This window comes from Aethalodelphis obliquidens, unplaced genomic scaffold, assembly GCF_003676395.1.
Source record: "Aethalodelphis obliquidens isolate GAN/ISIS:26980383/991018 unplaced genomic scaffold, ASM367639v1 scaffold62, whole genome shotgun sequence".
Lineage (NCBI taxonomy): Eukaryota > Metazoa > Chordata > Mammalia > Artiodactyla > Delphinidae > Aethalodelphis > Aethalodelphis obliquidens.
In genome coordinates, this window is record NW_020838006.1 from 8,391,403 (window position 1) to 8,417,466 (window position 26,064).

General features: G+C 45.6%; 1 protein-coding gene across 1 annotated transcript in view; it reads left to right on the forward strand.

Annotated features, from left to right (window-relative positions):
- The window catches only part of DCLK3 (doublecortin like kinase 3), a 47,676-nt gene extending 30,851 nt beyond the window's left edge, over window positions 1-16,825 (forward strand). Inside the window, exons 2-5 of the mRNA XM_027088201.1 lie at window positions 233-2,061; window positions 12,052-12,184; window positions 13,427-13,594; window positions 16,221-16,825. Coding sequence (XP_026944002.1) covers window positions 233-2,061; window positions 12,052-12,184; window positions 13,427-13,594; window positions 16,221-16,414 — 2,324 coding nt within the window. The 3' untranslated portion in view covers window positions 16,415-16,825. The remainder of the gene's footprint in view (window positions 1-232; window positions 2,062-12,051; window positions 12,185-13,426; window positions 13,595-16,220) is intronic.
- Window positions 16,826-26,064: the final 9,239 nt, after the last annotated feature.

A 26,064-nucleotide genomic window follows, 5' to 3' on the forward strand; every position in this document is an offset into this window, starting at 1 on the left:
GGTACGCGGGCCTCTCACTGCTGTGGCCTCTCCCGTTGTGGAGCACAGGCTCAGCGGCCATGGCTCACGGGCCCAGCCGCTCCGCGGCACATGGGATCTTCCCGGACCGGGGCACGAACCCGTGTCCCCTGCATCGGCAGGTGGACTCTCAACCACTGCGCCACCAGGGAAGACCCCAGAAGGCTGTTTGAACCCCTTGGACTAATACTGTTTTGTCCTTTTTCCCCTGCAGGACATCGAGGTCTCTGTGAACATTCTCTAAAATGTTTAAGCTCGAAAATCACGGAGCGGAAGCTGCAGGGCACGTGGCTGCCTGCTGGCCCAGGGAGCCTGGAGAAACCATTCCTGGGGCCTCGAGGCTCCTTGGTGCCCATGTTCAGCCCCCAGGGTAGCCTTCACCCTGTCCACGCTGACAGCAGCCTGCTGAAGCCCAGGGTCGTGACCGTGGTCAAGCTGGGTGGGCAACCCCTCCGCAAGATCACGCTGCTCCTCAATAGACGGTCGGTGCAGACCTTCGAGCAGCTCTTGGCTGACGTCTCAGAGGCCCTGGGCTTTCCCAGATGGAAGAGTGACCGTGTGAGGAAGCTATTCAACCTCAAGGGCAGGGAAATCAGGAGTGTGTCCGATTTCTTCAGGGAAGGGGATGCTTTCATAGCCGTGGGCAAAGAACCACTGACGCTGAAGAACATCCAGGTGGCTATAGAGGAACTGTACCCCAGCAAAGCCCGGGCCCTGACCTTGACCCAGCACAGCCGGGTCCCCTCTCCAAGGCTGAGAAGCAGGCTTTATAGCAAGGCTCTGAAAGGGGGTCACCACTGTGGGGAGACCGAGACCACCAAGAGCTGCGGTGAGGCTGCCAGGTCCCAGGCTGCCATCAGACATCAGGGGAGGACCCCTGTGGAGGACAGGGTGAGGGGGAAGTGGGAGCCTGAACCCAGCAGCAAGGTGCCCAGGGATGCCACCCTGGAGAGGCATGCTAGCGGAGAGAAGCACCTGGGGGTGGAGATTGAAAAGACGTCGGGGGAAATAATCAGGTGTGAGAAGTGTAAGCGGGAAAGAGAGCTCCAGCAGAGCCTGCAGAGGGAGCGGCTCTCTCTGGGCACCAGCGAGCTGGACCTGGGCAGGTGCCCCAGCTATGACGTAGAGAGGCTGGTGAGGGCCAGGAGCTGCAGGAGGTCCCCTGAGGAGAAGCCCCAGGGTGGGGAGGAAGGTTGGAAGGAGGGCACCCGGAGCAGTCCCGGGCACCCGCCTCAGGAGCCGAGGAGACCCAGCAAAAGCACTGACAAGAAAGAGGACCAAGACCCAGGAGGCCAGGAAGGTCATGGCCCAGCAGCAGCCAAGGCCAAGAGGGACGTTGTCGGGGAAGCCCAGCCCATAAGAGAGGAGAAAGACAGCAGGACCGTAGGCAGGAGCAAGCAGGGAGGCTGGCTGCGGAGGGAGCATCCTGCCGACCTCGACACAGAGAAGCTCCCCAGGACCAGAGGGGATGCGCAGGAGGCGGAAAAGGAGAAAAAGCCGGGTGCGTCTGGAGGGAGGAGGATGGTTTCCCGAGATAAGCCGCCGGCCAGGGTAGAAAAGGAGCCCAAGACGAGGCCGGAGGAAAGCAAGGCGGAGCGGCCGGGCGGCAGGAGGCGGCGGCCCGCGGGCATCCTGGCGGCCGATGTGCGCAAGCAGTACGAGCCGGGCCGCGTGATCGGGGACGGGAACTTCGCGGTGGTGAAGGAGTGCAGGCACCGCGGCACCCAGCAGGCCTACGCCATGAAGATCATAGACAAGTCCAAGCTCAAGGGGAAGGAGGACATGGTCGACAGCGAGATCCTGATCATCCAGAGCCTCTCTCACCCCAACATCGTGAAACTGCATCAAGTGTATGAAACGGACGCAGAGATCTACCTGATCATGGAGTACGTGCAGGGAGGGGACCTTTTCGATGCCATCATAGAAAGTGTGAAGTTCCCGGAGCGCGACGCTGCCCTCATGCTCATGGACTTGTGCAAGGCGCTCGTTCACATGCACGACAAGAGCATCGTCCACCGGGACCTCAAGCCGGAAAACCTGCTGGTAAGCCCCGCCCTGGCTGCGGTGGAAGAGGGAGGTTATAAAACGTGGGATACCGGAAGTCCGAACGGGCTCCTGCTCTGGTACCCTTGTGCGCTAGAGCATTTACCTTTATGGTCTTTTTTTTTTTTTTTTAACATATTCGTTTCAGTATTTAAAACTTTGGTTGTAGTTCATAAATTGCAGAGATAAATGGGTTTTGATTAAATTATTGAGAAAGAAGCCTTCCAATTTAAACAAAATGGAAACTGTTTCCTCGTACCTGGGAGAAAAATATTTTCACCTTGACAGTGATCAGGTGGACTTCATTTCTTGGGCATTTGCACATCCTCTGACCTAGGTGCTAGGGGTGTCTGCTGGTAGCAGCTCTCCCTGCAGGCTTTGAGCCCACCCTCCCACCAAAAGTCCCCCTGGCCATTTTGCAGAAGAGGTCTTGCCGCAGGAATTCAAAAGGCTCAGTACTGGGAATTCCCAGTCGGTCCAGTGGTTAGGACTGCAAGCTTCCACTGCAGGGGGCCTGGGTTCGATCCCTGGCTGGGGAACTAAGATCCCGAAAGCCTCTAGCATCAGTCCTTTCATCTCTCTGGGCCTTTGTTTCCTCACTTATAAAAGAGAAATAGTAATAGTACCTGTCTTAGAAGGTTGAGGGAGGATTGAGCACGGGAGCTGGCCTGGCACACACAGCTCAGCTGTTCTGTTTTTGGATGTAAACAATCTCCCAAAGCACCAACATCAAATAAGGACACTCTAGGACCATGATGGATCCAGACAAAAGCAAGACCTCTTCATCATCATGTCCAAATCCAGATAAGAACAAGATTGTCCAGACCACAAATGGGGCTACATTTTCCCTTTTGGGTGACTATGATTCACTGCCCCACCTTCCTCCCACCTTCTAGATAAGAATTACCAAGATGCCCAATCATAGAATTACCCTCACTTCCTGACAGTATCCAGTTCAGAGCAAAATCCTGCTTTCATGAACCCTCTCCCAAGTCACCTAACACGATCCACCTCTTACAAGTTCATTGAACACCCTCTCACTTAGATGCCTGGATCCCCAAGGTGTTGGGGATCTCCCTTGTTGCAATGAGTCAGTCAACCCAGTGTGTTCCTGAATTTCAAGTGTGTTCCTGGTGCACTTCACGTGTTCCCTCTCTGGCCCCTTTGTCCCACTTTCTTCTTTGTAGCCCCAGTCACCACCTGATATGTTCCATATTTATTCTTCTATTTTCTTTTTCCTCCTCCTGGAAAGTTCTGTGACCCCAGGAACATTGTTTTATTCAGACTGTACCTTGAAAACGACATCAGTTCTGTCACATAGTGGAGATTCAATAAATATCAGTTGGATGAAAGAATGAGTACAGACCCCAGCATGCTGCCTGGCAAATGGCAAGCATTCCATCAGTGGCAGCTTCTCTCATTATTACTATGTTAGGAATGAGTCTGATATTAAGGTGGACATCATGAGGAAGAATCCAAAGCCAGATTGCTGCACATGAAGCCGTAGTAAATGGAGACAGTGATCTTCGTGAGCCAGTTTTTTTTTTTTTTTTTTTTTGAGCAGGGGTGTGCGGTGGAGGGGAAAGGAGTTAACCTGTTTCCTTTAATTTCATGGCTGTAGAGCCAGCCTGGAAACATCATCCCAGTACATTCATCTGCCTGTAAGCTGCTCCCACAAGCAGAATGATGAGTGAGTCGAGCTAATTATCTGGTGAAGTGAGGTCTACATTGACCCCTAAATCAAGCAGCCTTGTTTTGGTCCAGATTCATAGAATTGCAGATCATTGACTGGTTGCCTGAATGACCAGGGAATAAATCTCCCTTTGAAGAATTTCATTTTTGTTTTTTGGGGTTTTTGGCCGCACTGCACAGCTTGCAGGATCTCAGTTCCCCGACCAGGGACTGAACCCAGGCCCACGGCCGTGAAAGTGCCGAGTCCTAAGCACTGGACCACCAGGGAATTCCCTAAGAATTCCATTTTTAAATCATATTTTAAAACAATTTTTTTTAATTTATTTATTTTATTTTTGGCTGTGTTGGGTCTTTGTTGCTGCACGTAGGCTTTTCTCTAGTTGCGGCAAGCGGGGGCTACTCTTCACTGTGGTGCACAGGCTTCTCGTTGTGATGGCTTCTCTTGCTGTGGAGCACGAGCTCTAGGCGCTCAGGCTTCAGTAGTTGTGGCACTCGGGCCCAGTGGTTGTAGCTCACGGGCTCTAGAGTGCAGGCTCGGTAGTTGTGGAGCACAGGCTTAGTTGCTCCACGGCATGTGGGATCTTCTCGGACCAGGGCTCGAACCCTTATCCCCTGCGTTGGCAGGCAGATTCTTAGCCACTGTGCCACCAGGGAAGCCCAAGAATTCCATTTTTGCATGAGCTAAGTGTCCTCATCCTTTTTTCACTTGCTTTTTGTTTCTGTCTTTTGGGTCTGAGCCCAAGTTTTCCCCATGTGTGATGTGCCGGACCCTGTTTACAATGGCACTTTGGAATCATGACAGAGCAGTGTTCTTTACAGATCCTCTGATGTTTTCACCAAATTGTGTAAGCAGGAGGAATTCTGACTAGAGGCCTGGGTGGGTCCCATGAACAGAACATTTTGGGCCTGTGCTTAATAAAGCATCAGAACAGTGATACATGTTCTCGAGGATGTGGAGTGAGATCCTTTACCCTATAGGATCGTTTTCTTTTGGGGACAGTCATCTGAGCTTGCATTTTCTCCACAAGGTCCTGGAACCAATCTGTCGAGCTGGCCCATCTCTTGGGCAATAGAGACTCTCACTTGTGTTAAGGGATTGACTTGTCAGCAGTTTTTAAAATGGAGAAAGTCAGCACTTGCAGGTGGCACGTAGAGATTTGCTTCAGGAAATAAAAAATTGCAAGGAATACATTTAGTGTGGACAAGCTAGCTGCCTCTGAGAAGTCATTTGGCAACACCTTCATGGATTTAAATGTCAGTTCATATGTGTTTTAGTGCCCTTAAAGGCAGTGAAGTGTGTGTGTGTGTGTGTGTGTTTGTGTCCTGAGAGAGAGCAAAAACTGCAGCAGAGCTATAATTTTTCAGTCTAATACATGAATTGTTTATTGGTGTTAATTGTAATTGATATTTCGACCCTTTTTTTCTGATTTTAAAGAAATCACTTTTTTTATTGTATCTTTTTTTACATTTATTTTTACATTTTTTTTACTTTTTTTTACATTTTTTTCCACTTTTTTATTGTATCTTTTTTTTTACATCTTTATTGGAGTTTAATTGCTTTACAATGTTGTGTTAGTTTCTGCTTCATAACAAAGTGAATCAGCTATATGTATACATATATCCCCCTATCCCCTCCCTCTTGCGTCTCCCTCCCACCCTCCCTATCCCACCCCTCTAGGTGGTCACAAAGCACCAAGCAAGAAAGCCTACTTTTTGTTTTTCTAAATAAAAACTTTCTTTCGTGGTGGCAAGTCTCCTTCAGAAGCTGCAAAAAGCTACAGATCTGAGCCATCTTTGGTGGCATAGGGTAACATCTTTTCTGTCTTGTGGATAATCTGTCAGCTGGTGTTTTTCAGACTGAGTGGGCCTGTCACATTTCTAAATCGTGTCTGTCCTTTTTCCAGATGAGTAAAGTTGAATATATTGTTATGTCAGACTTAAATGCTACCTAACATAAGTTCTTTGTGGTTTTTCAGACAAAGATCTGGGGAGTGTTGGATTTGACAATAGACTCCTTGTCTGAGTTTAGAAAGGTGTCATCTCTAAACCTGTTGTTAGGATAATTATGTTGCAAACTTGGCTGGTCTTCTGAGAGTTAATATTAGTAAATATCACCATGGTGACTACTGTCCATCAATTAATGTTCTTTAGTTGACTTTAATTTAGTGTTCCCCTCTTGTGCTGACTTCTGTATTATCAAGATAATTGTTTCTTCCTTTAATGGATGGCTACTGTCTGTATCAACACTTTGCTAAACTTAGGAGACTGATGATGTTAGAACTAACTTTTGATTACATGGCTGAGTGTGGCTGCTTTTAGAGACTTCCAGAAGGTGCTAGGAGCTCTTAATGGATCTAGCAAGCTTACCATGTTGTTTTCTCCAGCAGAAATATTTATATCTGATAATTGGGCCCTAGATTAAAATTTTAGGCCTGTATTACTGAGCTTATCTATTTCTAGTGATCACATTTCCTGATAAGATGCTAGTGCTCCTCTTCCCTTAGGGCTATTTAGACTCCTGAAACCTTACAAAGAAAATTTTCATTATGAGAATTTCCAGCTTGAAGAAATATCAGTGTTAATTGCTTCTTCTGCCAGCATGTGCTCCCTTGGAGAGGTTGGAATGTGCCGTGTGGTGTTGACTGGGCCCTAAGCAAACAGGAGCCAGAGAGGTGATGATGTGTAGACACCAAAGGCATGTCACAGGCCAGTAATGTGACAGGTCCCGGGAAAACTTTGTCCCCACTGATTTTTTCAGTCATTCTTTGTATTACGCTATCTTTTGCTGTTGAAATGTGAATTGATTTTAGGCATTGGCATTTCCATGTGAATTGGTTTCTAAGATCATTTCCGTCCTCATGGCCAGTTGGAAATGGAAACTTGGAGGGAGAAGGCCAGAGGAAGTATGAAGGATCAAGTAAGAAGATGACAGATAAATAAGCTCTACCCCTTTTCTTAGGGGGAGCCAGCCGCTTGCTGTTTGGTCTGTACTCTGCTTCCATCTGCTGTTCAGAGATGATCATTGAAAGATCACATTTAAATTGATGTGCCCTTGAAGGAGAGGAGGCTGTTAATGGCTCAGAAAAGGAAAGATTCCTTTTGAAGCTTTGAGACTGTCCAGATGTGATCTGGCTGCTTATGTAAATGTAGATTGTCTGGATTCAAAGCAGGGTACTTTGGTGTGGCTAGAAAAAGGGATGATGGATGCAGATGGACCAAGAGTCATTAAAGTACCATGTAAATTAATCTCTAACACCCTTTCAGTTAGAGGGCAATTGAAAACGAGCCCCAGAAGGAATGTGACCCAGAGCAGTGAATTTAGATAAACCTGTAGATAGAGAAACGGAGATGTGGGGTGAGGACAAGGTCAGATGTGTGCACTGGGGCTGTGGCATCGAAGTGGGTCATTTAGTGGGGTCTTTGCCTTGATGGCCACCCAGTGCCTAGTCAGCTGAGGGTACCGAGGCTCACTGATTTGTTCAAATCATACGTGGTATATGGTGTTCATTTCTGGGCATTCTTTGTTAAAAGAGGCGTCAATTAAATAGGGATTATCTAGAACTTTACAGTGCACAAGAATCGCCCTGGGGTCTCATAGGATGCAGTTCTGTTCAGTGGATCCTGGGTAGCCTGAGGTCTCCATCAAGCTCACAAGTGATGCTTGTGCTGCTGGTTCAAGAGCTGTACTTAGCGTAGGGAGGAGAGAGAAGGGGATGATGGGTCAGGAGACCTCATCCTATAAGGATAAGCTTGAGGATTCTCGGATGTGAACTTAGAGAAGCAGCATTGGTACCACCTGGGAGCCTGTTAGAGAAACCAGAAGCACCCTGGGGGGAATCCTGGTACTTGTTGTCCATCTTTGGAAGTGGTGTGTCCTTCCCAGAGGGCAGATTTAGAAAAAAGGGGTGGAGGTGGAATTCTGGATCAACGTGGGGTGAACCTCCTCACAAGTTAATCTGACTATGATCTGGATGGTCTGCCATGTGAAGCTATGGGATCTTTTCCATCTTGAGATTTCAACCAGAGGTGAATGATAGTCTGGTGGGAAGATGTTGTAGACAAGTTTCCTGTTTGGGTGGAGACTTTGATGGTTTCACAAGTTCCACACAATGTAAATTGGTGCAGCCACTATGGAGAACCGTATGGAGGTTCCTTAAAAAACTAAAAATAGAACTACCATATGATCCAGCAATCCCACTCCTGGGTGTAGATCCAGAAAAGATGAATTCTCTAATTTGAAAAGATACGTGCACCCCAAAGTTCATAGCTGCACTATTTACAGTAGCCAAGAAGCAACCCAAATGTCCATTGACAGATGAATGGATAAAGATGATGTGGTACATATATAAAATGGAATATTACTCAGCCATAAAAAAGGCTGAAATAATGCCATTTGCAGCAACATGGACGGACCTAGAGATGATCATGCTAAGTGAAGAAATTCAGACAGAGAAAGACAAATATCGTTAGATATCACTTACATGCAGAATCGAAAATATGATACAAATGGACTTATTTATAAAACAGAAACAGACTCACAGACTTAGAAAACAAACTTATGGTTACCAAAGGGGAAAGGGTTGGGGGAGGGATAAATTAGGAGTTTGGGATTAACAGATACACACTACTATATATAAAATAGACAACCAACAAGGTCCTACACAGGGAACTATATGCAATATCTTGCAATGAACTATAATGGAAAAGAATATGAAAAAGAATATATATATATATATATACAACTGAATCACTTTGCTGTACACCAGAATCTAACACAACATTGTCAATCAACTATACTTAAATTAAAAAAAAAAGTTGCACAAATACCAGAAGGAAGAGTTATTCCAGGAGGATGTCAGTCATTTGAATTCAAGGATTAAGATAAGAACTGTTTCGAAGCCAAGAATGTGAGGTGCCTGTTGGAAAACAAAAAAACCAAAAAAACCAAAAGAAAATTCACACTGTCAGTGTGTGACCCTAAATGTAGTTAAGCTGCTCATGTAGGCAAAGTAAATAAGTCTCAAGTCACACTGACAGCTCTGAAAAATGTTACATAAAACCCGGGACTTCCCTGGTGGTACAGTGGTTAGGACTCCACACTCCCAATGCAGGGGGCCCGGGTTCGATCCCTGCTTGGGGAGCTCGATCCCACATGCAGGCCGCAACTAAGAGTTCACATGCCACAACTAAGGAGCCCACCTGCTGCAACTATGGAGCACACATGATGCAACTAAGGAGCCCGCCTGTTGCAACTAAGATCTGGCGCAACCAAATACATAAAATAAATTAAAAGATAAAATAAATTTTTAAAAATGTTACATAACTCCTGACAGCAGAGGCTGGAGACAGAAGAATTAAAAACACAGAACATTCTCACTTTCTGGAAGGAACAAATGACTCTGTGGATCCTAACCACCCTCGGGTTCTGCTATGGGTCTCATCATCCTGAGACTCAAAGAGAAAAGCTATGGAGACAAGAAGCAGTGTAATATTATTCTAAGAAGACCATAAAATAATTTTTAAAAACAGATTTGGTATTTGAAAATGTATCCTGGGCTTTCCTGGTGGCGCAGTGGTTGAGAGTCCGCCTGCCGATGCAGGGGACACGGGTTCGTGCCCCGGTCTGGGAAGATCCCACGTGCCGCGGAGGGGCTGGGCCCATGAGCCATGGCCGCTGAGCCTGCGCGTCCGGAGCCTGTGCTCCGCAACGGGAGAGGCCACAACAGTGAGAGGCCCGCGTACCGCAAAAAAAAAAAAAAAAAGAAAGAAAATGTATCCATCAGCATCTGGACATTTAACATAATACATTTTCAAAATAAATATCATGAAAAACTTCAAAATAGCTAAAAGGCCAAGTCTCCATCATGTTTCATCTGCTCCTGACTCAGTGGACTCGGGTTTTGGAATCAGGGGTTGGGGGGATGGGGGGTTTGAGGAAGGAAATGCTCGTCATTTTGCATAGGGATTCATAGTTTATTTTGGTGTATTCAATCAGCCAAATGCTTTTAATGCTGATCATTTGGTTGGGAATATTTACAAATATTTGTGAGGGACAGATTTTTTCAGCAGTCACCCAGCAAATGGGACTCATGGAGATGGTCCATCTGGAAACTTAAGGCAGCACACATTTTTTTTTGTCCTTGCCTTCCAAAGTAGATTTTCTAGTGTAAATTATTCTAATAATTACCTCTCCAGTCTCCTTTAGGGCTCTGTCTGTCTCGATACACAGACCAAAGCAGAAGTGTGTTTTAGTTTTACGCCTATGATTTCCATTAGGTTAGGTTAATTATGAAGATATTGATAAGATTGCCCAGCAGTGACTTGGGCTCAGTAGTTAAGACACATTCCGCTTACAGAGATGTAAACTCTCTGGCAGGAACCAAAGCAGGTTTGGAGCACTTACCCTTGGCTGAGGAGATTGGGGAGTGGCTGCCCACCCTGCATTTTCGGGTGTGGGTCTGATGCAGCACAGGGAGAACCAGAGCCCTGCCTAATGCCCTCCAGCCCCCCAAGTGCTGGTCGGTGCATTGGGAACCTTGGCCCCCGTTCCAGTGAGGATGCAAGTGCGTGCACCTGCAGACAGGTTGATAATTTCTCCTGTAGCCCTGGTGGCTCCATTGAGTCACACTTGGATGAGATCACCCAGGCTAATCCCAGTGAGTTTCCCATAGCGCTGAAATTAGCCACTCAGCTCACTTTGGCCTGAGCCATCAGCTTCTACCATGAGATGCGGGCCCGGTAAAGCAGGGGAGGAGGATGGAGCCTTGACAGCAGAGGATGGACCAGGGCCATGCCTGGGAAGGAGGCCCTCGGTTTGGATGAGGAGATCCTGAAAGGGGAGGAGGAAGATAGCAAGGCTGACTTTCTGTATCAATACTTCCTATTTTGCGTGAAGTCAGTCCTGCTCTGCAGAGGTGAACTATTGTGGAGGGTAAAATTATGATATTAATTAGTTTAATCTTGAAACCCAGACAGCCCAGCAGATGCTCTGGAGGTCTTGGCCACACAGCAGAAATGCTCCCAGGGACACGGCCATCTCTCTCCCAAGAGGGATCACTCCTGGGCCCAGCACAGCCTGAGGGATTTACTGCAAAAGCCCTTTTTGTAACAACATGGTAAAACTCAGGGTCGAGAATGGCTGGCTGTGCCCCCTGATGGTGGAGGTTTGCCTCTGGTCCACCTGCTTCCAATTCTTTGGGGGCCTTTGGATGAGACCTCCTCAGCCTCCTGAAACAGAAATAACCCTTTGCTGGAAGATTCGGCATCATACCCCAGTTACAAGCACAGACTCTAAAGCCCAAGTGTCAGGGTTCAAACTCCAGGTCACCATTTACTATGTAACTGTGCCTCCATTTCCTTATCTGTAAAATGGGAATGTGCATGGCCTTACAGGACTGCAATGACGATTAAATGAATTAATATTTTGTAAGATGTTATAAACAGCGCCTGGCATCAGAGAAGCACGACAGGGCTTCCCTGGTGGCGCAGTGGTTGAGAGTCCGCCTGCTGATGCAGGGGACACGAGTTCGTGCCCCGGTCCGGGAAGATCCCACATGCTGCGGAGTGGCTAGGCCCGTGAGCCATGGCCGCTGAGCCTGCGTGTCCGGAGCCTGTGCTCCGCAATGGGAAAGGCCACAACAGTGAGAGGCCCGCGTACCACAAAAAAAAAAAAAAAAAAAGAAGAAGAAGAAGCATGACAGAAGTGTTTGCTAGGTAAACCATATAATTTTAGCCTCCACTGCTTATTTGTCTACTTTTTCATTACAATTCCCACTTCTTTTTCCTTTCTTTTTTTCCTCTGCTCCGACTTTACATTATCCACAGGCATTTTCTAATTCTCATTAAAGCTAGTCTGTGCTCAAAAATATCATTGATCCTTGTTCTAACTCAGTGCTGCCCAGTGGATTCTTCTCTACTGATGGAAATGTTATAGACTTGCATGATCCAATATAATAGCCCTTAGCCATGGATGGTTATTGATCACTTGAAATGTGGCTAGTGCATCTGAGAAACTGAATTTCTAATTTTATTAGATTTTAATTTAATTAATTTAAAATAAATAGCCATCTGTGGCAATATGGTGCTACCATATTGGACGGCAGAGAAAATCTAACTCATTGGTTCTTTAGTGAGCACGTGTCACTGAGATCCAGTTGGATTTGTCAGTGTTGGGTCAATCTATAAGCTCCTGTGTTTTATTGTTTGCTTATCCTGAACTTGCATGGTTGTTGTCCTGTTAGTTTTCCTTCTTTGTTCTCATCACAATTTTGGTGGTTTGGGGATTTTGATTTCTTACAGGTTCAGCGAAATGAGGACAAATCTACCACCTTGAAACTGGCTGATTTTGGTCTTGCAAAGCATGTGGTGAGACCTATATTTACTGTGTGTGGGACTCCGACTTATGTAGCTCCTGAAATTCTTTCTGAGAAAGGTAAGGGTTACACATTGTTCTGGGGGACTCCAGCTCACTTACTAACCAAGGTTTAACTTTTAATATTTAAATTTTACATTTTTCAGCATGGAGCAGTGGAAAGTCTCAGAGAGTTGGCACTAAGCTTGTACTTGGATGTTAATGGAAATATTTGAAATAGGTCTTCTTGACCAAAGCATGAGCACTTTTTCCTCACAAGGACTGCCCTTATTACAGAGAAGGGATTGTGGTATATGTGCGTGTGTGTGTGTGTGCGTGCGCGTGCACGCATGCACGTGTGTTGGCAGGACGGTGAGATGGAAGATGGTGGAGAATTGGGTGGGGAACGCAAGCAAGCAAGGTCATTTGGCCACTCACCCAAGGTTACCTCTAATGGAGACAATTGGAACGGTTCTTATGGTAATTGGCTTAAAAATTCCTTTACCAACCTTGCATTTAAAAGAAAAGGAGGTCCCATTTCAAACCCAATGAATAACATTTATTACAGGCTTGTATATTGTATGAGGGTCCAGTGGGCTATTTTAGTGACACACTCTGTAAAGGATATACAAGGAAATCATTATTATTATTATTATATGCCTCCAAGTATGTGAATGCCTATTTAGCCATCCTGGCACTCCAGGAGAAATCAGTTTAGCCACCCTATGATGGCTAAAGATGGGAAGGCTCTGGATGGGTTGTGGGTCTGGGGATAGGGAGGAGGGAGAGATTTTGTCCCAGCAGCAGAAGCATCAGGGAAGCCAACATGCAGAGACTAGATTATGCATGGAGGTTGGGTGGTAGAGACATTGAGAAGACCAGCCTCAGTGGAGCAGAGGGAATTGCAGTTGAATGGGTAGGTTGAGTCTGGATTCCCCACAAGTGAGTTTGGACTCGGTGTGGCCAGCATAGTAGCTGTGGTAACACAGTGACAGTGGGACAAGAGAGTACTGAGTGACTATAGACATTTTAATGGAGGCATTACTGAGCTGGATAAGAGAGGAATGAAAGCAAATAGTCTACGTGAACTCTGGGAAGTCAGGATGGTAGGGCTCGCACCAACTAACACAGGGTGTCGGAAAGGTAAGCTCTTCTGGGAGATGGGGATGGGGTGAGTTAGACTTTGAACACACTGACTCTGTAGAGATATTTAGGTGGATACACAGAGTTGTCTGGTTGGCTGAACGTGTGCTTTTGAGACCCCTCGATACAGAGATGGCAGCCAAAGTGGTGAGATAATGTGTCTCTGCCTCTACTGCACAGGTTATGGGCTGGAGGTGGACATGTGGGCCGCAGGCGTTATCCTCTACATCCTCCTGTGCGGCTTCCCCCCATTCCGTAGCCCAGAGAGGGACCAGGATGAGCTCTTTAACATCATCCAGCTGGGCCACTTTGAGTTCCTGGCTCCTTACTGGGACAACATCTCTGACGGTGAGACCTGGGGCTTCCCGGGCAGGAGGGAAGGGGATGGAGAGATGGAGCCCCTCCGGGGATCAGGTCAGATGTGTAAAACGCCACCCAGAGAACCCACTACGGTACCTGGGCTGTCAGCATCTTGTACTTCATCCTTTATTTCCTGCTAGATTGGTGTAGATTTCCATAGCATTCCGAACACGACTTGCTTTGAGATATAACGAAAGATTCTCACCACCAGTTGTAGTCACCAAATACTTTTCCTGAAGCCAATTAAAGAACCTCAGAACTGAAAAATAAACTGAAAAATATCAGAAATGTGTAATCCTCATTTGGAAAGATCAAAGCCATCTCATAGGGAATTCCCTGGCAGTCCAGTGGTTAGGACTCGGTGCTCTCTCTGCCGAGGGCCCAGGTTCAATCCCCGGTTGGGGAACTAAGATCCCACAGGCGTGCAGTGCAGCCAAAAAAAAAAAAAAAAGCCATCTGCCATCTCATATACAGAAGTATTTGGGAATTGGACAGACTGGAGATGCTTATTTCACCTGTGAATACTCAGGCTCCTATGGGGGCATACTTGGGGCACAGGGGCTCTGGAAGGTTGAGGGAGAAGGTCTCAGGTACTTTTTAGTGGAGCAGAAGCATGTGTGGTCCTCCTCCTTTTTGGCCCTTTCAAGTGGAATTTTCCCCCTTGTTTCTACTGATTTGTATGTACTACCCACTGCCCTTGTAAAATTGAGAACTAGATCACTGGGGGTTTTGAGTCTTTAGCTGAAAAAGTAGAATAGGAGTGATAACTTTTCCCCAATTTCCCCTAAACACATCATCTAAGATAAGTTATTCATCTGCCCTTGTCCTCAGCTCTGCCTCCTCATCTGGGGCTCGGGCTTGCGGGAAGGGAAGAGCTTCATTTTTTTCCACTTAACTAAGGTGGGCAGAGGGAAGCTTGCTGCCTGTAGGGTAAGGGTCTTGAGCTGATCAAGGCAGTGGCAATTTAGGAATTGAAGGACTAAAAATCATTTTAGAAAGTTCTATGCAACACTGTTCTTAGATTTGGTTATGGTGGCCCCTGCCCTGAGTCCCATGCCTTAGAGGGCCTGCTCTTGTTACATGTCTCCCCAGAAGTGAGGAGACTCTGGGGACAAGAGGCTGTGCCCCCCGCCAGAGCCCAGGCTCCCCCTTCTAGACCACTTAACCGGGACCCCAGAATTTCCCGCACAAATGGCCCAAGCCCAATTCCAAGGCTTGTGAGACCTCTTTTCCCAGCCCCTCCCCACAGTGCCCTAGGCTGCCAAGGAGCAGCTGTTTGGGGGGCGTAGGGGGAGCACAGACATATTGGTGGGGTGTCCAACTGTCCACACACAGGCATGTGAGACTGAGAATTCCGTTTAAACCTGGGCTTCTACCCCCTGAGTCCTCCGAGGACCTTGAAGGAGTGATGCTGGGGTGAATGGGGAAGGGGTACATTGTGGGCGGAATCTGCCCAGTTTGAACGGGGTGGGGTAGGAGAAATCCTGTGGTCTCCATGCTCAAGAGGTGACTGGACAGTGGCCATAGAAGCGGGGCAATTGGTGGGTGAACAGCTGACCTTGAACAAGAGGCATCCCCCAATAAAGGTAAATAAACGTGGATATCTTTTTCCCCATGCATTCTTTTTTTAAAAAATATATATATACATTCATGCCTTTATTACATCAGGTATTTTTTTTTTTGGCCGTGTTGCACAGCTTGCAGGGACCTTGGTTCCCCAACCAGGAATTGAACCCGTGCCCCGCTGCAGTGGAAACGCGGAGTCCTAACCACCGGGCCGCCAGGGAATTCCCTCCCGTGTATTCTTAAGTAATTGGTTAAGAGGCTCAGGGAGCCGGCCTGGGAGAACCAGCGAGCCAGGGAGAAATCTCTTCTCCTCCCTGTCTGCCACCTGACCCACCAGCTGTCACCACATCTCTCTAGAATCAGTCATGGTCTTGAGCAAAAAATGAAATTCATTTTGAATTTGCATTATTTACTACTTAGATCTCTTTGCCCATGTTTTTCAGTTTTGTCAATCTGGAGGTATATTTATCAATTTAGGAAGGAAGATTGGACATATTTTATTTAACAACTTGATAGTTTGATTTACAAATTTTAAAATATGTAGACATATACTATGTGGCTTCCATGTGTCCTCTTGAGCTGGGCGGCGCCATGGGTGTTAGTTGCAGGCCTGACCTCATGACTCTATGTCTAACATGGTAGCCCTTAGCTGCATGTGGCTATTTGAATGTAACTGTAAATTAATTAAAAGGAAATGCAATAAGAATTCAGTTCAGGAAATTCCCTGGTCGTCCAGTGGATAGGACTCTGTGCTCTCACTTCCCAGGGCCCGGGGTTCAATCCATGGTCAGGGGGCTAAGATCCCGCAAGAGGCTCGGTGCGGCCAAAAAAAAAAGTTCAGTTCATCAGTCGCACCAGCCATATTTCAAATGCTCAGTAGTCCCAGGAGGGAAGCACAGATATGGAAAGTTTCCACCGTGGCAGAAAGTTCTCTGATCCAGCCATGGTGCTAACAGGAAGGTTTGTGTCCTTATTTCCTGTATGGGGAAGGGAAACTTCAAACCACCTGCATGCATCTCATTTTTCCGTCTTTCTGTCATTCCAACAGCTGCCAAAGATCTGGTGAGCCGGTTGCTGGTGGTAGACCCCAAAAAGCGCTACACGGCCCACCAGGTCCTTCAGCATCCCTGGATTGAAACTGCTGGAAAGACCAGAAGGGCAAAGCTACAAAAGGAGGGGCCCCCCAGCAGCGAGAACCACTTCCGGAGCCAGCACTCGAGGGCTGCAGAGCAGGCGTCATAGTCACGGCCTCAGCATTCGCTCAGCCCTCGGTTCTGCTCGGGGACAGAGAAGAGGATAGATGTCAAGGAGAAAAACAGTGAAAAAGCCTTCCTCCCATAATTGGAGAATCAGGGGAAGGAGAGAAGACAGTATATTTTAAAGCTTATTTAACAAAATAAACTTGAGTCAATGTTAAATGTTGTAACATATTTTTAGATTTGAAGCCTTTAATACATTTTTGGGGGGGTGAGGGGGAGACTTGTTCTCAGTGAAGAATTTTTGGTAATAATGATGTGTTTTGCTTCCTCCTTATAATCAAGTTCATAGTATACTACATGAGTGGTGCTTACCAGGGTCTAAACTCCTCCTGTGAGATTAATAAGCTGAATCGTGGTCCTTCTGTGTTAATAAAATGTGCTCTGGATGACTGAAGTAACTGTATTCTGATTACTTCTTAATGCTGGTGATGAGAGCCAGGGAGTTATAGTTCAGACATGCCTCCCGAAACCACTGTGACTACGTATAAATGTGCTGATGGACCCTTGATGAACTGGCCAGGTCTGTTTAGGATGTGCTGGTCTCGGTCTCTAGCATTTTAGCCTTACTGAAAATCAGATTTAGTGCAGCCTGAAATGGAAAGAAGAAATCATTGGGAATTCCCTGGTGGTCCAGTGGTTAAGATGCCGTGCTTCCACTGCTGGGGGCACGGGTTCGCCTTCTGGTCGGGGAACTAGTATCCTGCATGCTGCGCAGCATGGCCAAAAAAAAAGAAATCATTGATTTATTCCCGCCCCTTCAGGACCCATTTAGACTGCATTTCAGCCAATGATCCCTGAGTCTGAGTCCCGACTACGTGAAGTTAGGCACTCAGGTGTGACTGTGTTTACATTTTCAGATCACGAGGGAGCCATCTAGTGCATTACTATGTCAGAAACGCAGTCGATATGTTACGCCTAGGCTGGAAGGAGCTCAGAATGTTCAGGCATGTTCCTATCTGCAGGGCAGACTGTGGAGGGCATAGGACATGTTGGTTATTTCACTCCGGACTTCGGTACCAACAGATGACCCTGGGAGTATGTATGAGCTGATAGCAAAACATCATCCTGATATTTCCCAACTTGACTTTTCTAGGTTATATGTAACCTGGTCAATAGGACACAGAATCAGCCCCAAAGTGCAGGTTTCTCACCCCCCCATCCCTTCCCTCACAGTGTAGGTGTCATCTCAGTGGAGGAAGTGCATCCAACAGGAAACAGGAACAGCGAGAGTTTAGTATAAGGAATTGCTGGAACAGGTGTTGGAAAATGCAGAAAGCACACAGGAAGTAATTCAGAGATGGTGACTCCTAGATGAGGAGCCAAGGGAAGAGACTTGGGCGATTCGAATGTAGAAGCTTGGAGGAGAAACCCTTGCAGCACATTCTGACTGTGCCACCCAGATGCCCCCTCAAGGCTGAAGGGAATGAGCTGCGGGGTGATGCTGGCTGATAGCCCTCAGCAATCACCAGGGACAGGAACAGCCCTTAGCTGGCAGGAGTCACCTCACCCAGGATCACATGCCCCTCCTGGGAAGTGGCTGCATCCAATGATCGGTCTATACAGGGCTCGGCCAGACAACCCTGAAGGGCCACCCAGCTTCACAGCTCCCCGTGGGGGTTGGCTGAGCCCTTTGCCCAGTCCTGCTGCTTTCCCTTCTCTTCCAGGCGTGATGGCCCTGAGATCACTCCCTAATGAAACTTCTGCATGCTGATCTCCATCTCAGAGTTGGCTTCGCAGAGAACAGAGCCTGGGACACCCCCTAGGAACTTAGAACGACTGCAAAGAGGTACCAGCTGGTGCTTTGATCTCAGGGGTCCGAGAAGGGGCCCCATGGAGCTGGGACCCAGACACCTGAGGAGGGGGTGCTGTCCACAGGCAGTACAGTAGGACTCATTCTGGAAATGTGGAAAGAGGCTGGAAGCTGGAACCAATTGCTACTGGAACATCTTTTGATAGTGTCACCAAAGGCACTAAATCCAAAAGAGAATTTTCAGACCTCATAGGGCATCATTTGATTCTACTGACCTCTCTCTCTTTGAATCATTTCTCCAGTTGGCTTCCATAAGTCATGCATTTTCCTGGTTTTCCCCCTACATCTCTTTTTACACCTTTGGGTCTTCTGAGTAGGTTTGGTCTTCCACTTGTTAAAAGTTGTAGCTCCATTGTTAGTCACTAGAGAAATGCAAGTCAAACCCACAATGAAATAGTAGTACACAGCTATTAGAATGGCTAAAATTAATTGGCTAAAGTAAAAAGATTGACACTGCCCTGTATTGGTGAGGATTTGGAGCAATCGGAACTCTTGTACATTGCTGTTAGGGATGTAAAAATGGTATTCCTTTTTTGGAGAACAATTTGGTAGTTCCTTCAAAAGTTAAACATACACCTACCATATAATCCAGCTATTCCACTCCTAGGTATTTATAAGAGAAATTAGAGCATATGTCCACACACACACACTTGTACACAAATATTCACAGGTGCTCTATTTGTAGTAGCCTCAAAGTGGAAACAATCTGAATGTCCCTAAATTGTTGAGTGTAGAAAAAAATTGTGGTAGGTCCATCCAATGAATACTCTTCAGCAATAAAAAGGAATGACCTGCTGATACATGCAACAGAATGGATAAAACTCAAAATAATTAGGCTAAGTGAAAGTGTAATAGGGAAGAACCTTTGTATCCTATTACAAGGTAATCATGAAAGGGATGTTGCCTGTAAGTTTAAATTATACATCATGGCCCATCTCTGGGAACCCTGCCTCCCAGGTAATGAGTGTTAAGCTAAAATACCCTTGTTTAACTCGCAGAAAACATCCTGACCAGGCCCACCTGTGAATGACTGCAGGGAGGAAGAAATTAACACATCCCCTCCAGAGGCTGACGGGAGCCAGGAAATGTTTAACTTTACTCCCTCCCCTTTTAGTATAAAAGAAGCTTGACTTCTAACTCAGGCAAGATGGTTCTTGGGGGTTATGAGTCCACTGTCTTCTTGGTCTGCTGGCTTTCCTAATAAAGGCACTATTCCTTGCCCCAATAACTCGTCTCTCGATTTATGGGCCTGTCGTGCAGCGAGCAGTACAAGCTTGGACTCAGTAACAAATTTTGGCAAGCCAGCCAGCCAGGAGCCTTTCTACTCGTGGCCAGCTGGCCCTGGTGGGGAAATTTTCAGGTAAGGCCCTAGCAGCTACTGGGACCACTTGTCCTGAGGATTTTCCCTTCAAAATTCTCCGAAGCAGTACCGGCTGCCCCAGCTCTTGCCAGTTGGGGCAAGGAATCCATATTTGGTAGCTGATGGGCTTGATACCGCAGGGTAAGTCGTGCTGGTGTAGACAGCCAGGAACTGTATTTCCTCTCCATTTGGAGCTTTTTCTCCAGAATAAGCCAATTTGTTTATGTACCTTGCTGGAGAGAGGAAAGAGTTGGACTTTTACCCAATTTGTGAATGTGTTCATTTGTTTCTTTGGATACTAGCATTTGTATGTGCCGTTTGTGTTTTATTTGTCTTGAAAAACAAGGAATGTTTCAACTATCCCTAAAGAAAGTCCTCTGAGGTGTGTTTTGGATAAGTGATCTGATTACAGCTATGAACCCATGGGTGAGAGGAAGATGATACTTTATATCATTGTAACCATGTGTGGCCATAGTACCTGTTAGGATCTCCACAAGGGATTTAGGCAGGGTTACCTTGGGACCCTATGCACCATGTACCCTTGCTGTGTCAGTTACGTCATTCATGGTCTCCTGTGTCATCGGCATATGTAAAACCCAAGACCAAACTTGAGGGTTCATTTAGGATTTTGTTTGTCCTTTGGGTTTTTTGTTTCATTTTGTTTGGTACTGTTTCTCCATTTACAGCCAAATCAGCTTTGTGATATTTTAAATGTTTACTGATGTCAAATGGAGGAAAGAAACAGACAAAAAACCAAAAACCTGTCTGTTCTTGTCCAAGAACGGGACATTCCCAGGAAGAAGAGAAAGGTTCTACTTGGTTCCTAAAGTCACCAAATGCTACAAATAGAAATATCTTTTCCGTAAATATTAGTAAAAAGGGTTTAGCCGTCTGAACAGGTGACCTTGATTTGTCCCATCTGCCAGAAACCCTGTTTGAATCCAACCTCTTTTGTAACTGGTGGGTTTTACATTGCTGCACCTGATTCATGGCTGACATTTTGGAATGGGAATTGAGAGGTCCCTGTGTTTGAGTTTGTATGTGAGTTATAGATGTGTGACATTGCCACAATTGATTTTGGGGGGGCTCTATTTGATTGGCTTGAGGGAAATTATGTGCTTATATTCATACTCAAACATGGAAGAGACCGACCAGAATGACTTTTGGGTTCACGTGATCTAGGAAATATTCAGTGTTGCTTTACTATCTGGAGTTAAAGTTAGCTGAAACTTGCTGGTTTAATACAGATATGTCTTTAGAGTCATCAACATTAAGTATTGTACTTTCATTGTACCTAAGTTTACTAGAAATCAAATAAGACCTTTATTATTCCTGTTAAAAAGTTTGTCAGCAAGGAAAATAACAATATGAAAATATTTTTTAAATATATTTATTTATTTATTTTGGCTGCACTGGGTCTTAGTTGCAGCATGTGGGATCTTCGTTGCAGCATGTTTAGTTGTGGCATACAGATTCCTTAGTTGCAGCATGCATGTGGGATCTAGTTTCCTGACCAGGGATCCGACCCGGGCCCCCTGCGTTGGGAGCACAGAGTCTTACCCTCTGGACCACCAGGGAAGTCCCATGACAAAGACTTTAAGTAAATAAAATAGACATAAATGAGGTAAGAGTTTTAGGTAAACTGTATAGGAATAATTATGTTTTGGGAATGTCTATCTAAAATAGTCTCTCTAGATTTTCGTAACTTTAAACTAAGCTAAATGAAGAGAATTCATTGACTATCTGGGTCATTTCAGATAGGATAAAATATTGGAACATTACTTGCTGGGCAGGTCTAAGTTTACCTACCTTTGCCTTCTCAGGAGAGGAAGACTAAAAGCATAAGCTTGTTAGTCAGGAAATTCAGGTATGATAAACAGTTTACGATTGCTTGCTTCTTGATTTTCACTAGAGATTAAGGTTTTAAGGTTAAGAATTATGAGGGAAACATTTCAGTATGTAAAGATGTAGGATGTCTGTTTTCAGCAGAGCATGAGGAATGAAAATGCATTTTGTTAAAGGGAAAAACGTGGTCTTGTCCTAGAGCTGGTTGTTTCTGAATGGACAAGAAAGTGAGGGGCAGATTAATATGGACACAGAAAATTGTGGAAGGTTTGTGGAGGAGGAACACTGAAAGAGTCTCGTGCATGGTTGGGATTGGCTAAGATGAGATTGAACTTAATTAAGAAAATGAATTTTAAAGGTAAAGTGGTACAGAACCTGAATTTGGTTCTCTAAGAAGACAGTTTTCTTGAAATACTGAACTGTGTTTGGTAATTAAGTTTCTTTAAAGTGATCTGTATTTGTCATTGATCTTTTATCACTGGTTAAAGCTTTTTGATATTTCTGACAAACTTCCCAAAGATCAAACTCTAAATGAAGTTCATTTGACCTCTAGCTAATATTGAGGCTTTTCAAAGGGTCCCTGGAAGCCCTCAAATTATTTGTGTTCTCTCCATCTCAGAAACAGTAAACTAATTAGGCTTATTTGGTATGTTGAATTACATGGGAAGCATTGTCAAATAAGTGGTGGTAAAATTTCTTAGATTGTATCATATGGGTAAATGTCATTAACATACACATTTTAGAATTTATATGGAACTCCTAAAATTCTTGCATATCTTGGTAAATGATATCAGTCATAATTTTATTAATTATCTTAAATTGTGTCACAGCAGTAATCAAGTACAATTACAGTGTAATGCCAGTGGGTTGATGCCAAAGCAAAAAGGCGTCCCTTTTTTTTGACAACATTTCTAGTTTTTTTAATGGATTCTAATTTCTTTATAAATCTAGATTATGGAACAGTGATTGTTGTTAACAATATTAATTCCAAAAGGCATCCTTTTAGCGGTTAGAGATGATCAATTGCTATTTATGGTTTTACAGTGGCTTTTGAATGACTATAGCTATTTTGTGAAGAAGCAGGGAAGAAAGATGAAATCTTTTTATTTTTTATTATTTTATTTTTGCTGTGTTGGGTCTTCGTTTCTGTGCAAGGGCTTTCTCTAGTTGTGGCAAGCGGGGGCCACTCTTCATCGCGGTGCGCGGGCCTCTCACTGTCGCGGCCTCTCTTGTTGCGGAGCACAGGCTCCAGACGCGCAGGCTCAGTAGTTGTGGCTCACGGGCCTAGTTGCTCCGCGGCATATGGGATCCTCCCAGACCAGGGCTTGAACCCGTGTCCCCTGCATTAGCAGGCAGATTCTCAACCACTGCGCCACCAGGGAAGCCCCAAGATGAAATCTTTTATGTGCAAGCATTTGTACTATTATCAGAGAAAATAAGAAAAGGGAATGAGAGTGAGATTATGTTGCTTCAAACCTTCACTCCTCCAGCTGAGCTGGCTGTGCCAGCTGCTCTGGCCGCCATACCAATATATGTACCCCTTCATCACCTTCTGTTCTTTTTCAGCCCCAATTCCTGATGCTGGGGTTCAGGACTGTCCCTGCTTATATGGATCAATTAGAAAATCCTGTGTTAGTTTCTGGGGCACAGGGACTTGGTCTGGTATTGCCATCTAAGACCAGACAGGGCACCCAACTTGGGCCAGGAGCCACTCCCAGGGCAGGGAAATTTCCCTTCCCCCATTAACTCACAGGGAACCTAAATACAAATGATCAGCCAGCTGGGTTTCTCAGACTTGTTTAATTTGAAAGATCACGACCCTCCTTATAGGGAGGATCCTCTACACCTGAAGCCCACTTGGCAGCACCGAAATCTGAACCAAATTGAGACCCCAATGAGGGAGGAATGCCCTTATTAGAGCATGACTTATGAGTGCATCTTGGCCGGGCTTTGAAAAGGGGAACCAAAGCAAGAGTTTGAACAAAATTCAAGAAATTCAGCAAAAAAACAAATGAAGACCCCTCTGAATTTTTGCAAAGGATTTATCGGGCCTACAGACATCAACCTAATGCAGATCCCAAGGCCCCTGAAAATATTACAGAGGTTAAATTTGACCTTTTGGGGGCAAACTGCCTCAGATATCAGGAGAAAGTTGCAAAATTTAGATGGTGCATTTGGAATGAAGCCCTCTCAATTGGTAGATGGTGCTTTTAAAGTGTTCAACAGAGAACAACAACAGAAGAAAGAAGATGCAAAACAAAAACGCCAATTTTCTCACCTTCCCGGAAGGTGAGTAACTCAAAAGAGAGCTAAGTCCCCATTGGGGAAGGAACAATGAATGCACTTACTGTAAGGAGGAAGAACATTGGAAAACAGATTGCCCTAAAACCGCAGAACAATAAAAGACGAGAGCCTCTCACATGGTAGAAAGAGAAGAACACTGAATGAAGAGGCCCAGGGGCTCCCTTGGACTTGAGGTAACTAATTCCCCACAGGAACCCCGGGTGAAATTGTCAGTGGGAATGAGCTGATTAACCTTCTGATAGACCTTACCCTGAAGTTTTTCACCAGAACAGCCTGACCTCAGAGTCCCACCAGAACACTCTTTAAGCCTACAGATGACACCCATGAAAACCCCAGGAAAGGAGACGGGAGCTGTTTCCCCCAAGGTCTGCAAAAAGGTGTTAGTTTCATGTGTACAGCAAAGTTATTCAGTTATACATATATATATTTTTTCATGTTCTTTTCCATTATAGGTTATTACAAGATATTGAATATAGTCCCCTGTGTTATAGAGTAGGACCTCATTGTTTATATATTCTATATATAGTAGTTTGTATCTGTTTATCCCAAACTCCTAATTTATCCCTCCTTCCCCCTCCCCTTTGGTAACCATGTCTGTGAGTCTGCTTCTGTTTTGTCAATTAGTTCATTTGTATCAATTTTTAGATTCCACTTATGAGTAGTGTCATATGATACCTGTCTTTCCCTTTCTGACTTAACTTCACCTAGTATGATCATCTCTAGGTCCATGCACATTGCCGCAAATGGCATTATTTCATTCTTCGTTATGGCTGAGTAATATTCCATTGTATATATAGACCACATCTTTATCCGTCCACCTACCAATGGACACTTAGGTTGCTTCCATGTCTTGCCTATAGAAAATAGTGCTGCTGTGAACACTGGAGTGCAAGAAAATCTTTCAAAAATCTTTCAAAGTAGGTCCTATTCAGCCCTCTTCCGAGATTGCAACTATAGTGAATGTTCCAAAAAGCAAATCAAGTCCTATGATTAGGCTTAAAAACCTTAAGTGAATTACCACTGCCTCCAGGAAAAGTCTAAGGCAATTGTCAGGGCTTATAAAGCCTTTCATGGATTGACCTCTGCTCACCTCACGCCAGGCCCTTCCCTGCTGAAGCATTTGCTGCTCCCCAAACATGCGGTGCTCTCTCTTCACACTGAGTCTTTATGCTCTTCTTCCTTTGCCTGGAACACTTTTCTTCCCCCTTTCTTCTGGAAACTTCGCATCAGTGATTCAGGTCATGGCTGAGATGAGACATCCTCTTCGAAGTCTTCCCCTGGAATTCCCTGACAGTCCAGTGGCGAAGACTCGGCGCTTTCACTCTTACACTGCTGTGGGCCTGGATTTGATCCCTGGTCAGGGAACTAAGATCCCATAAGCTGCATGGCACAGCCCCCCAAAAAAGTCTTCCCAATTCTGAGCTCCCCGAGCCCCTTGAGCTTCCCCCCGTGCTACAGTCTCACCAGTGTGGTAGATGCTACCTGTTTACCTTCTGTTTAATCCAACAGAATACGAGTCTGTTGAAGGCAGGCAATGTCTCTCCTTCATTAGAACCTGAAAAAACTGTAACAGATATTTTTGAATGAATGAAAAAATAAAACTCAGCTTGGGACACATTGAGTGGAGGTGTTTATGCAACACAGAAGGCAAAGGCAACTGGTTGAACAGTAATGTGCTGATAAGTGGTTATCTGCTGACTCTTGACAAAGCCCTGATTGGTAGCCTTTGTGGAATGCCATGGTGTAAATTGCATTTCAGTTTCCATGTGGCTGATTTCAAGCTCCCAACGTGACATTGCGAGATAGAGTTGGGAAGAGATGTGTACCACTGGCTCTCGTGAGTTGCCATGACTGGGCTCCAGTGCACCACTGCCTGTGGGCAGGTGGGTGTGGGGAGTGGGATGTAGGCTGGAGAGATGGATTTGGTGACCATCTGTGGAGCGATGGTCATTGGAGCCGGGGAGCACCAAGATGACCCACAGAGTTGGCTCGGGGTCAAAAGAAGAAAAGAAGGATAGATTCTGAGGCGACACCAGCATTGACGTGGCCTGTAGAAAAAGAAGCCTCTTTGAAGAAAGAGGCAGGGAGACCTGAAATAGCAAATCAGTAGAACTGGGTCACTATTGTGTCATGGAAGCCAGGCAGTGGGAACCCAGGAGTAGAAATTCTCAAGATCCCCACTGGCAAATAAAGCAGAGTGATTCAGTAATGGAAGTGCTACAAAATGTGTGTTGCATCTCAAAGTTAGCAGGTTGGTGTTATTGAACCAGCGTTGTGAGGATAGCAGCCAGATTTGGAGAGGAAAATATTTGAA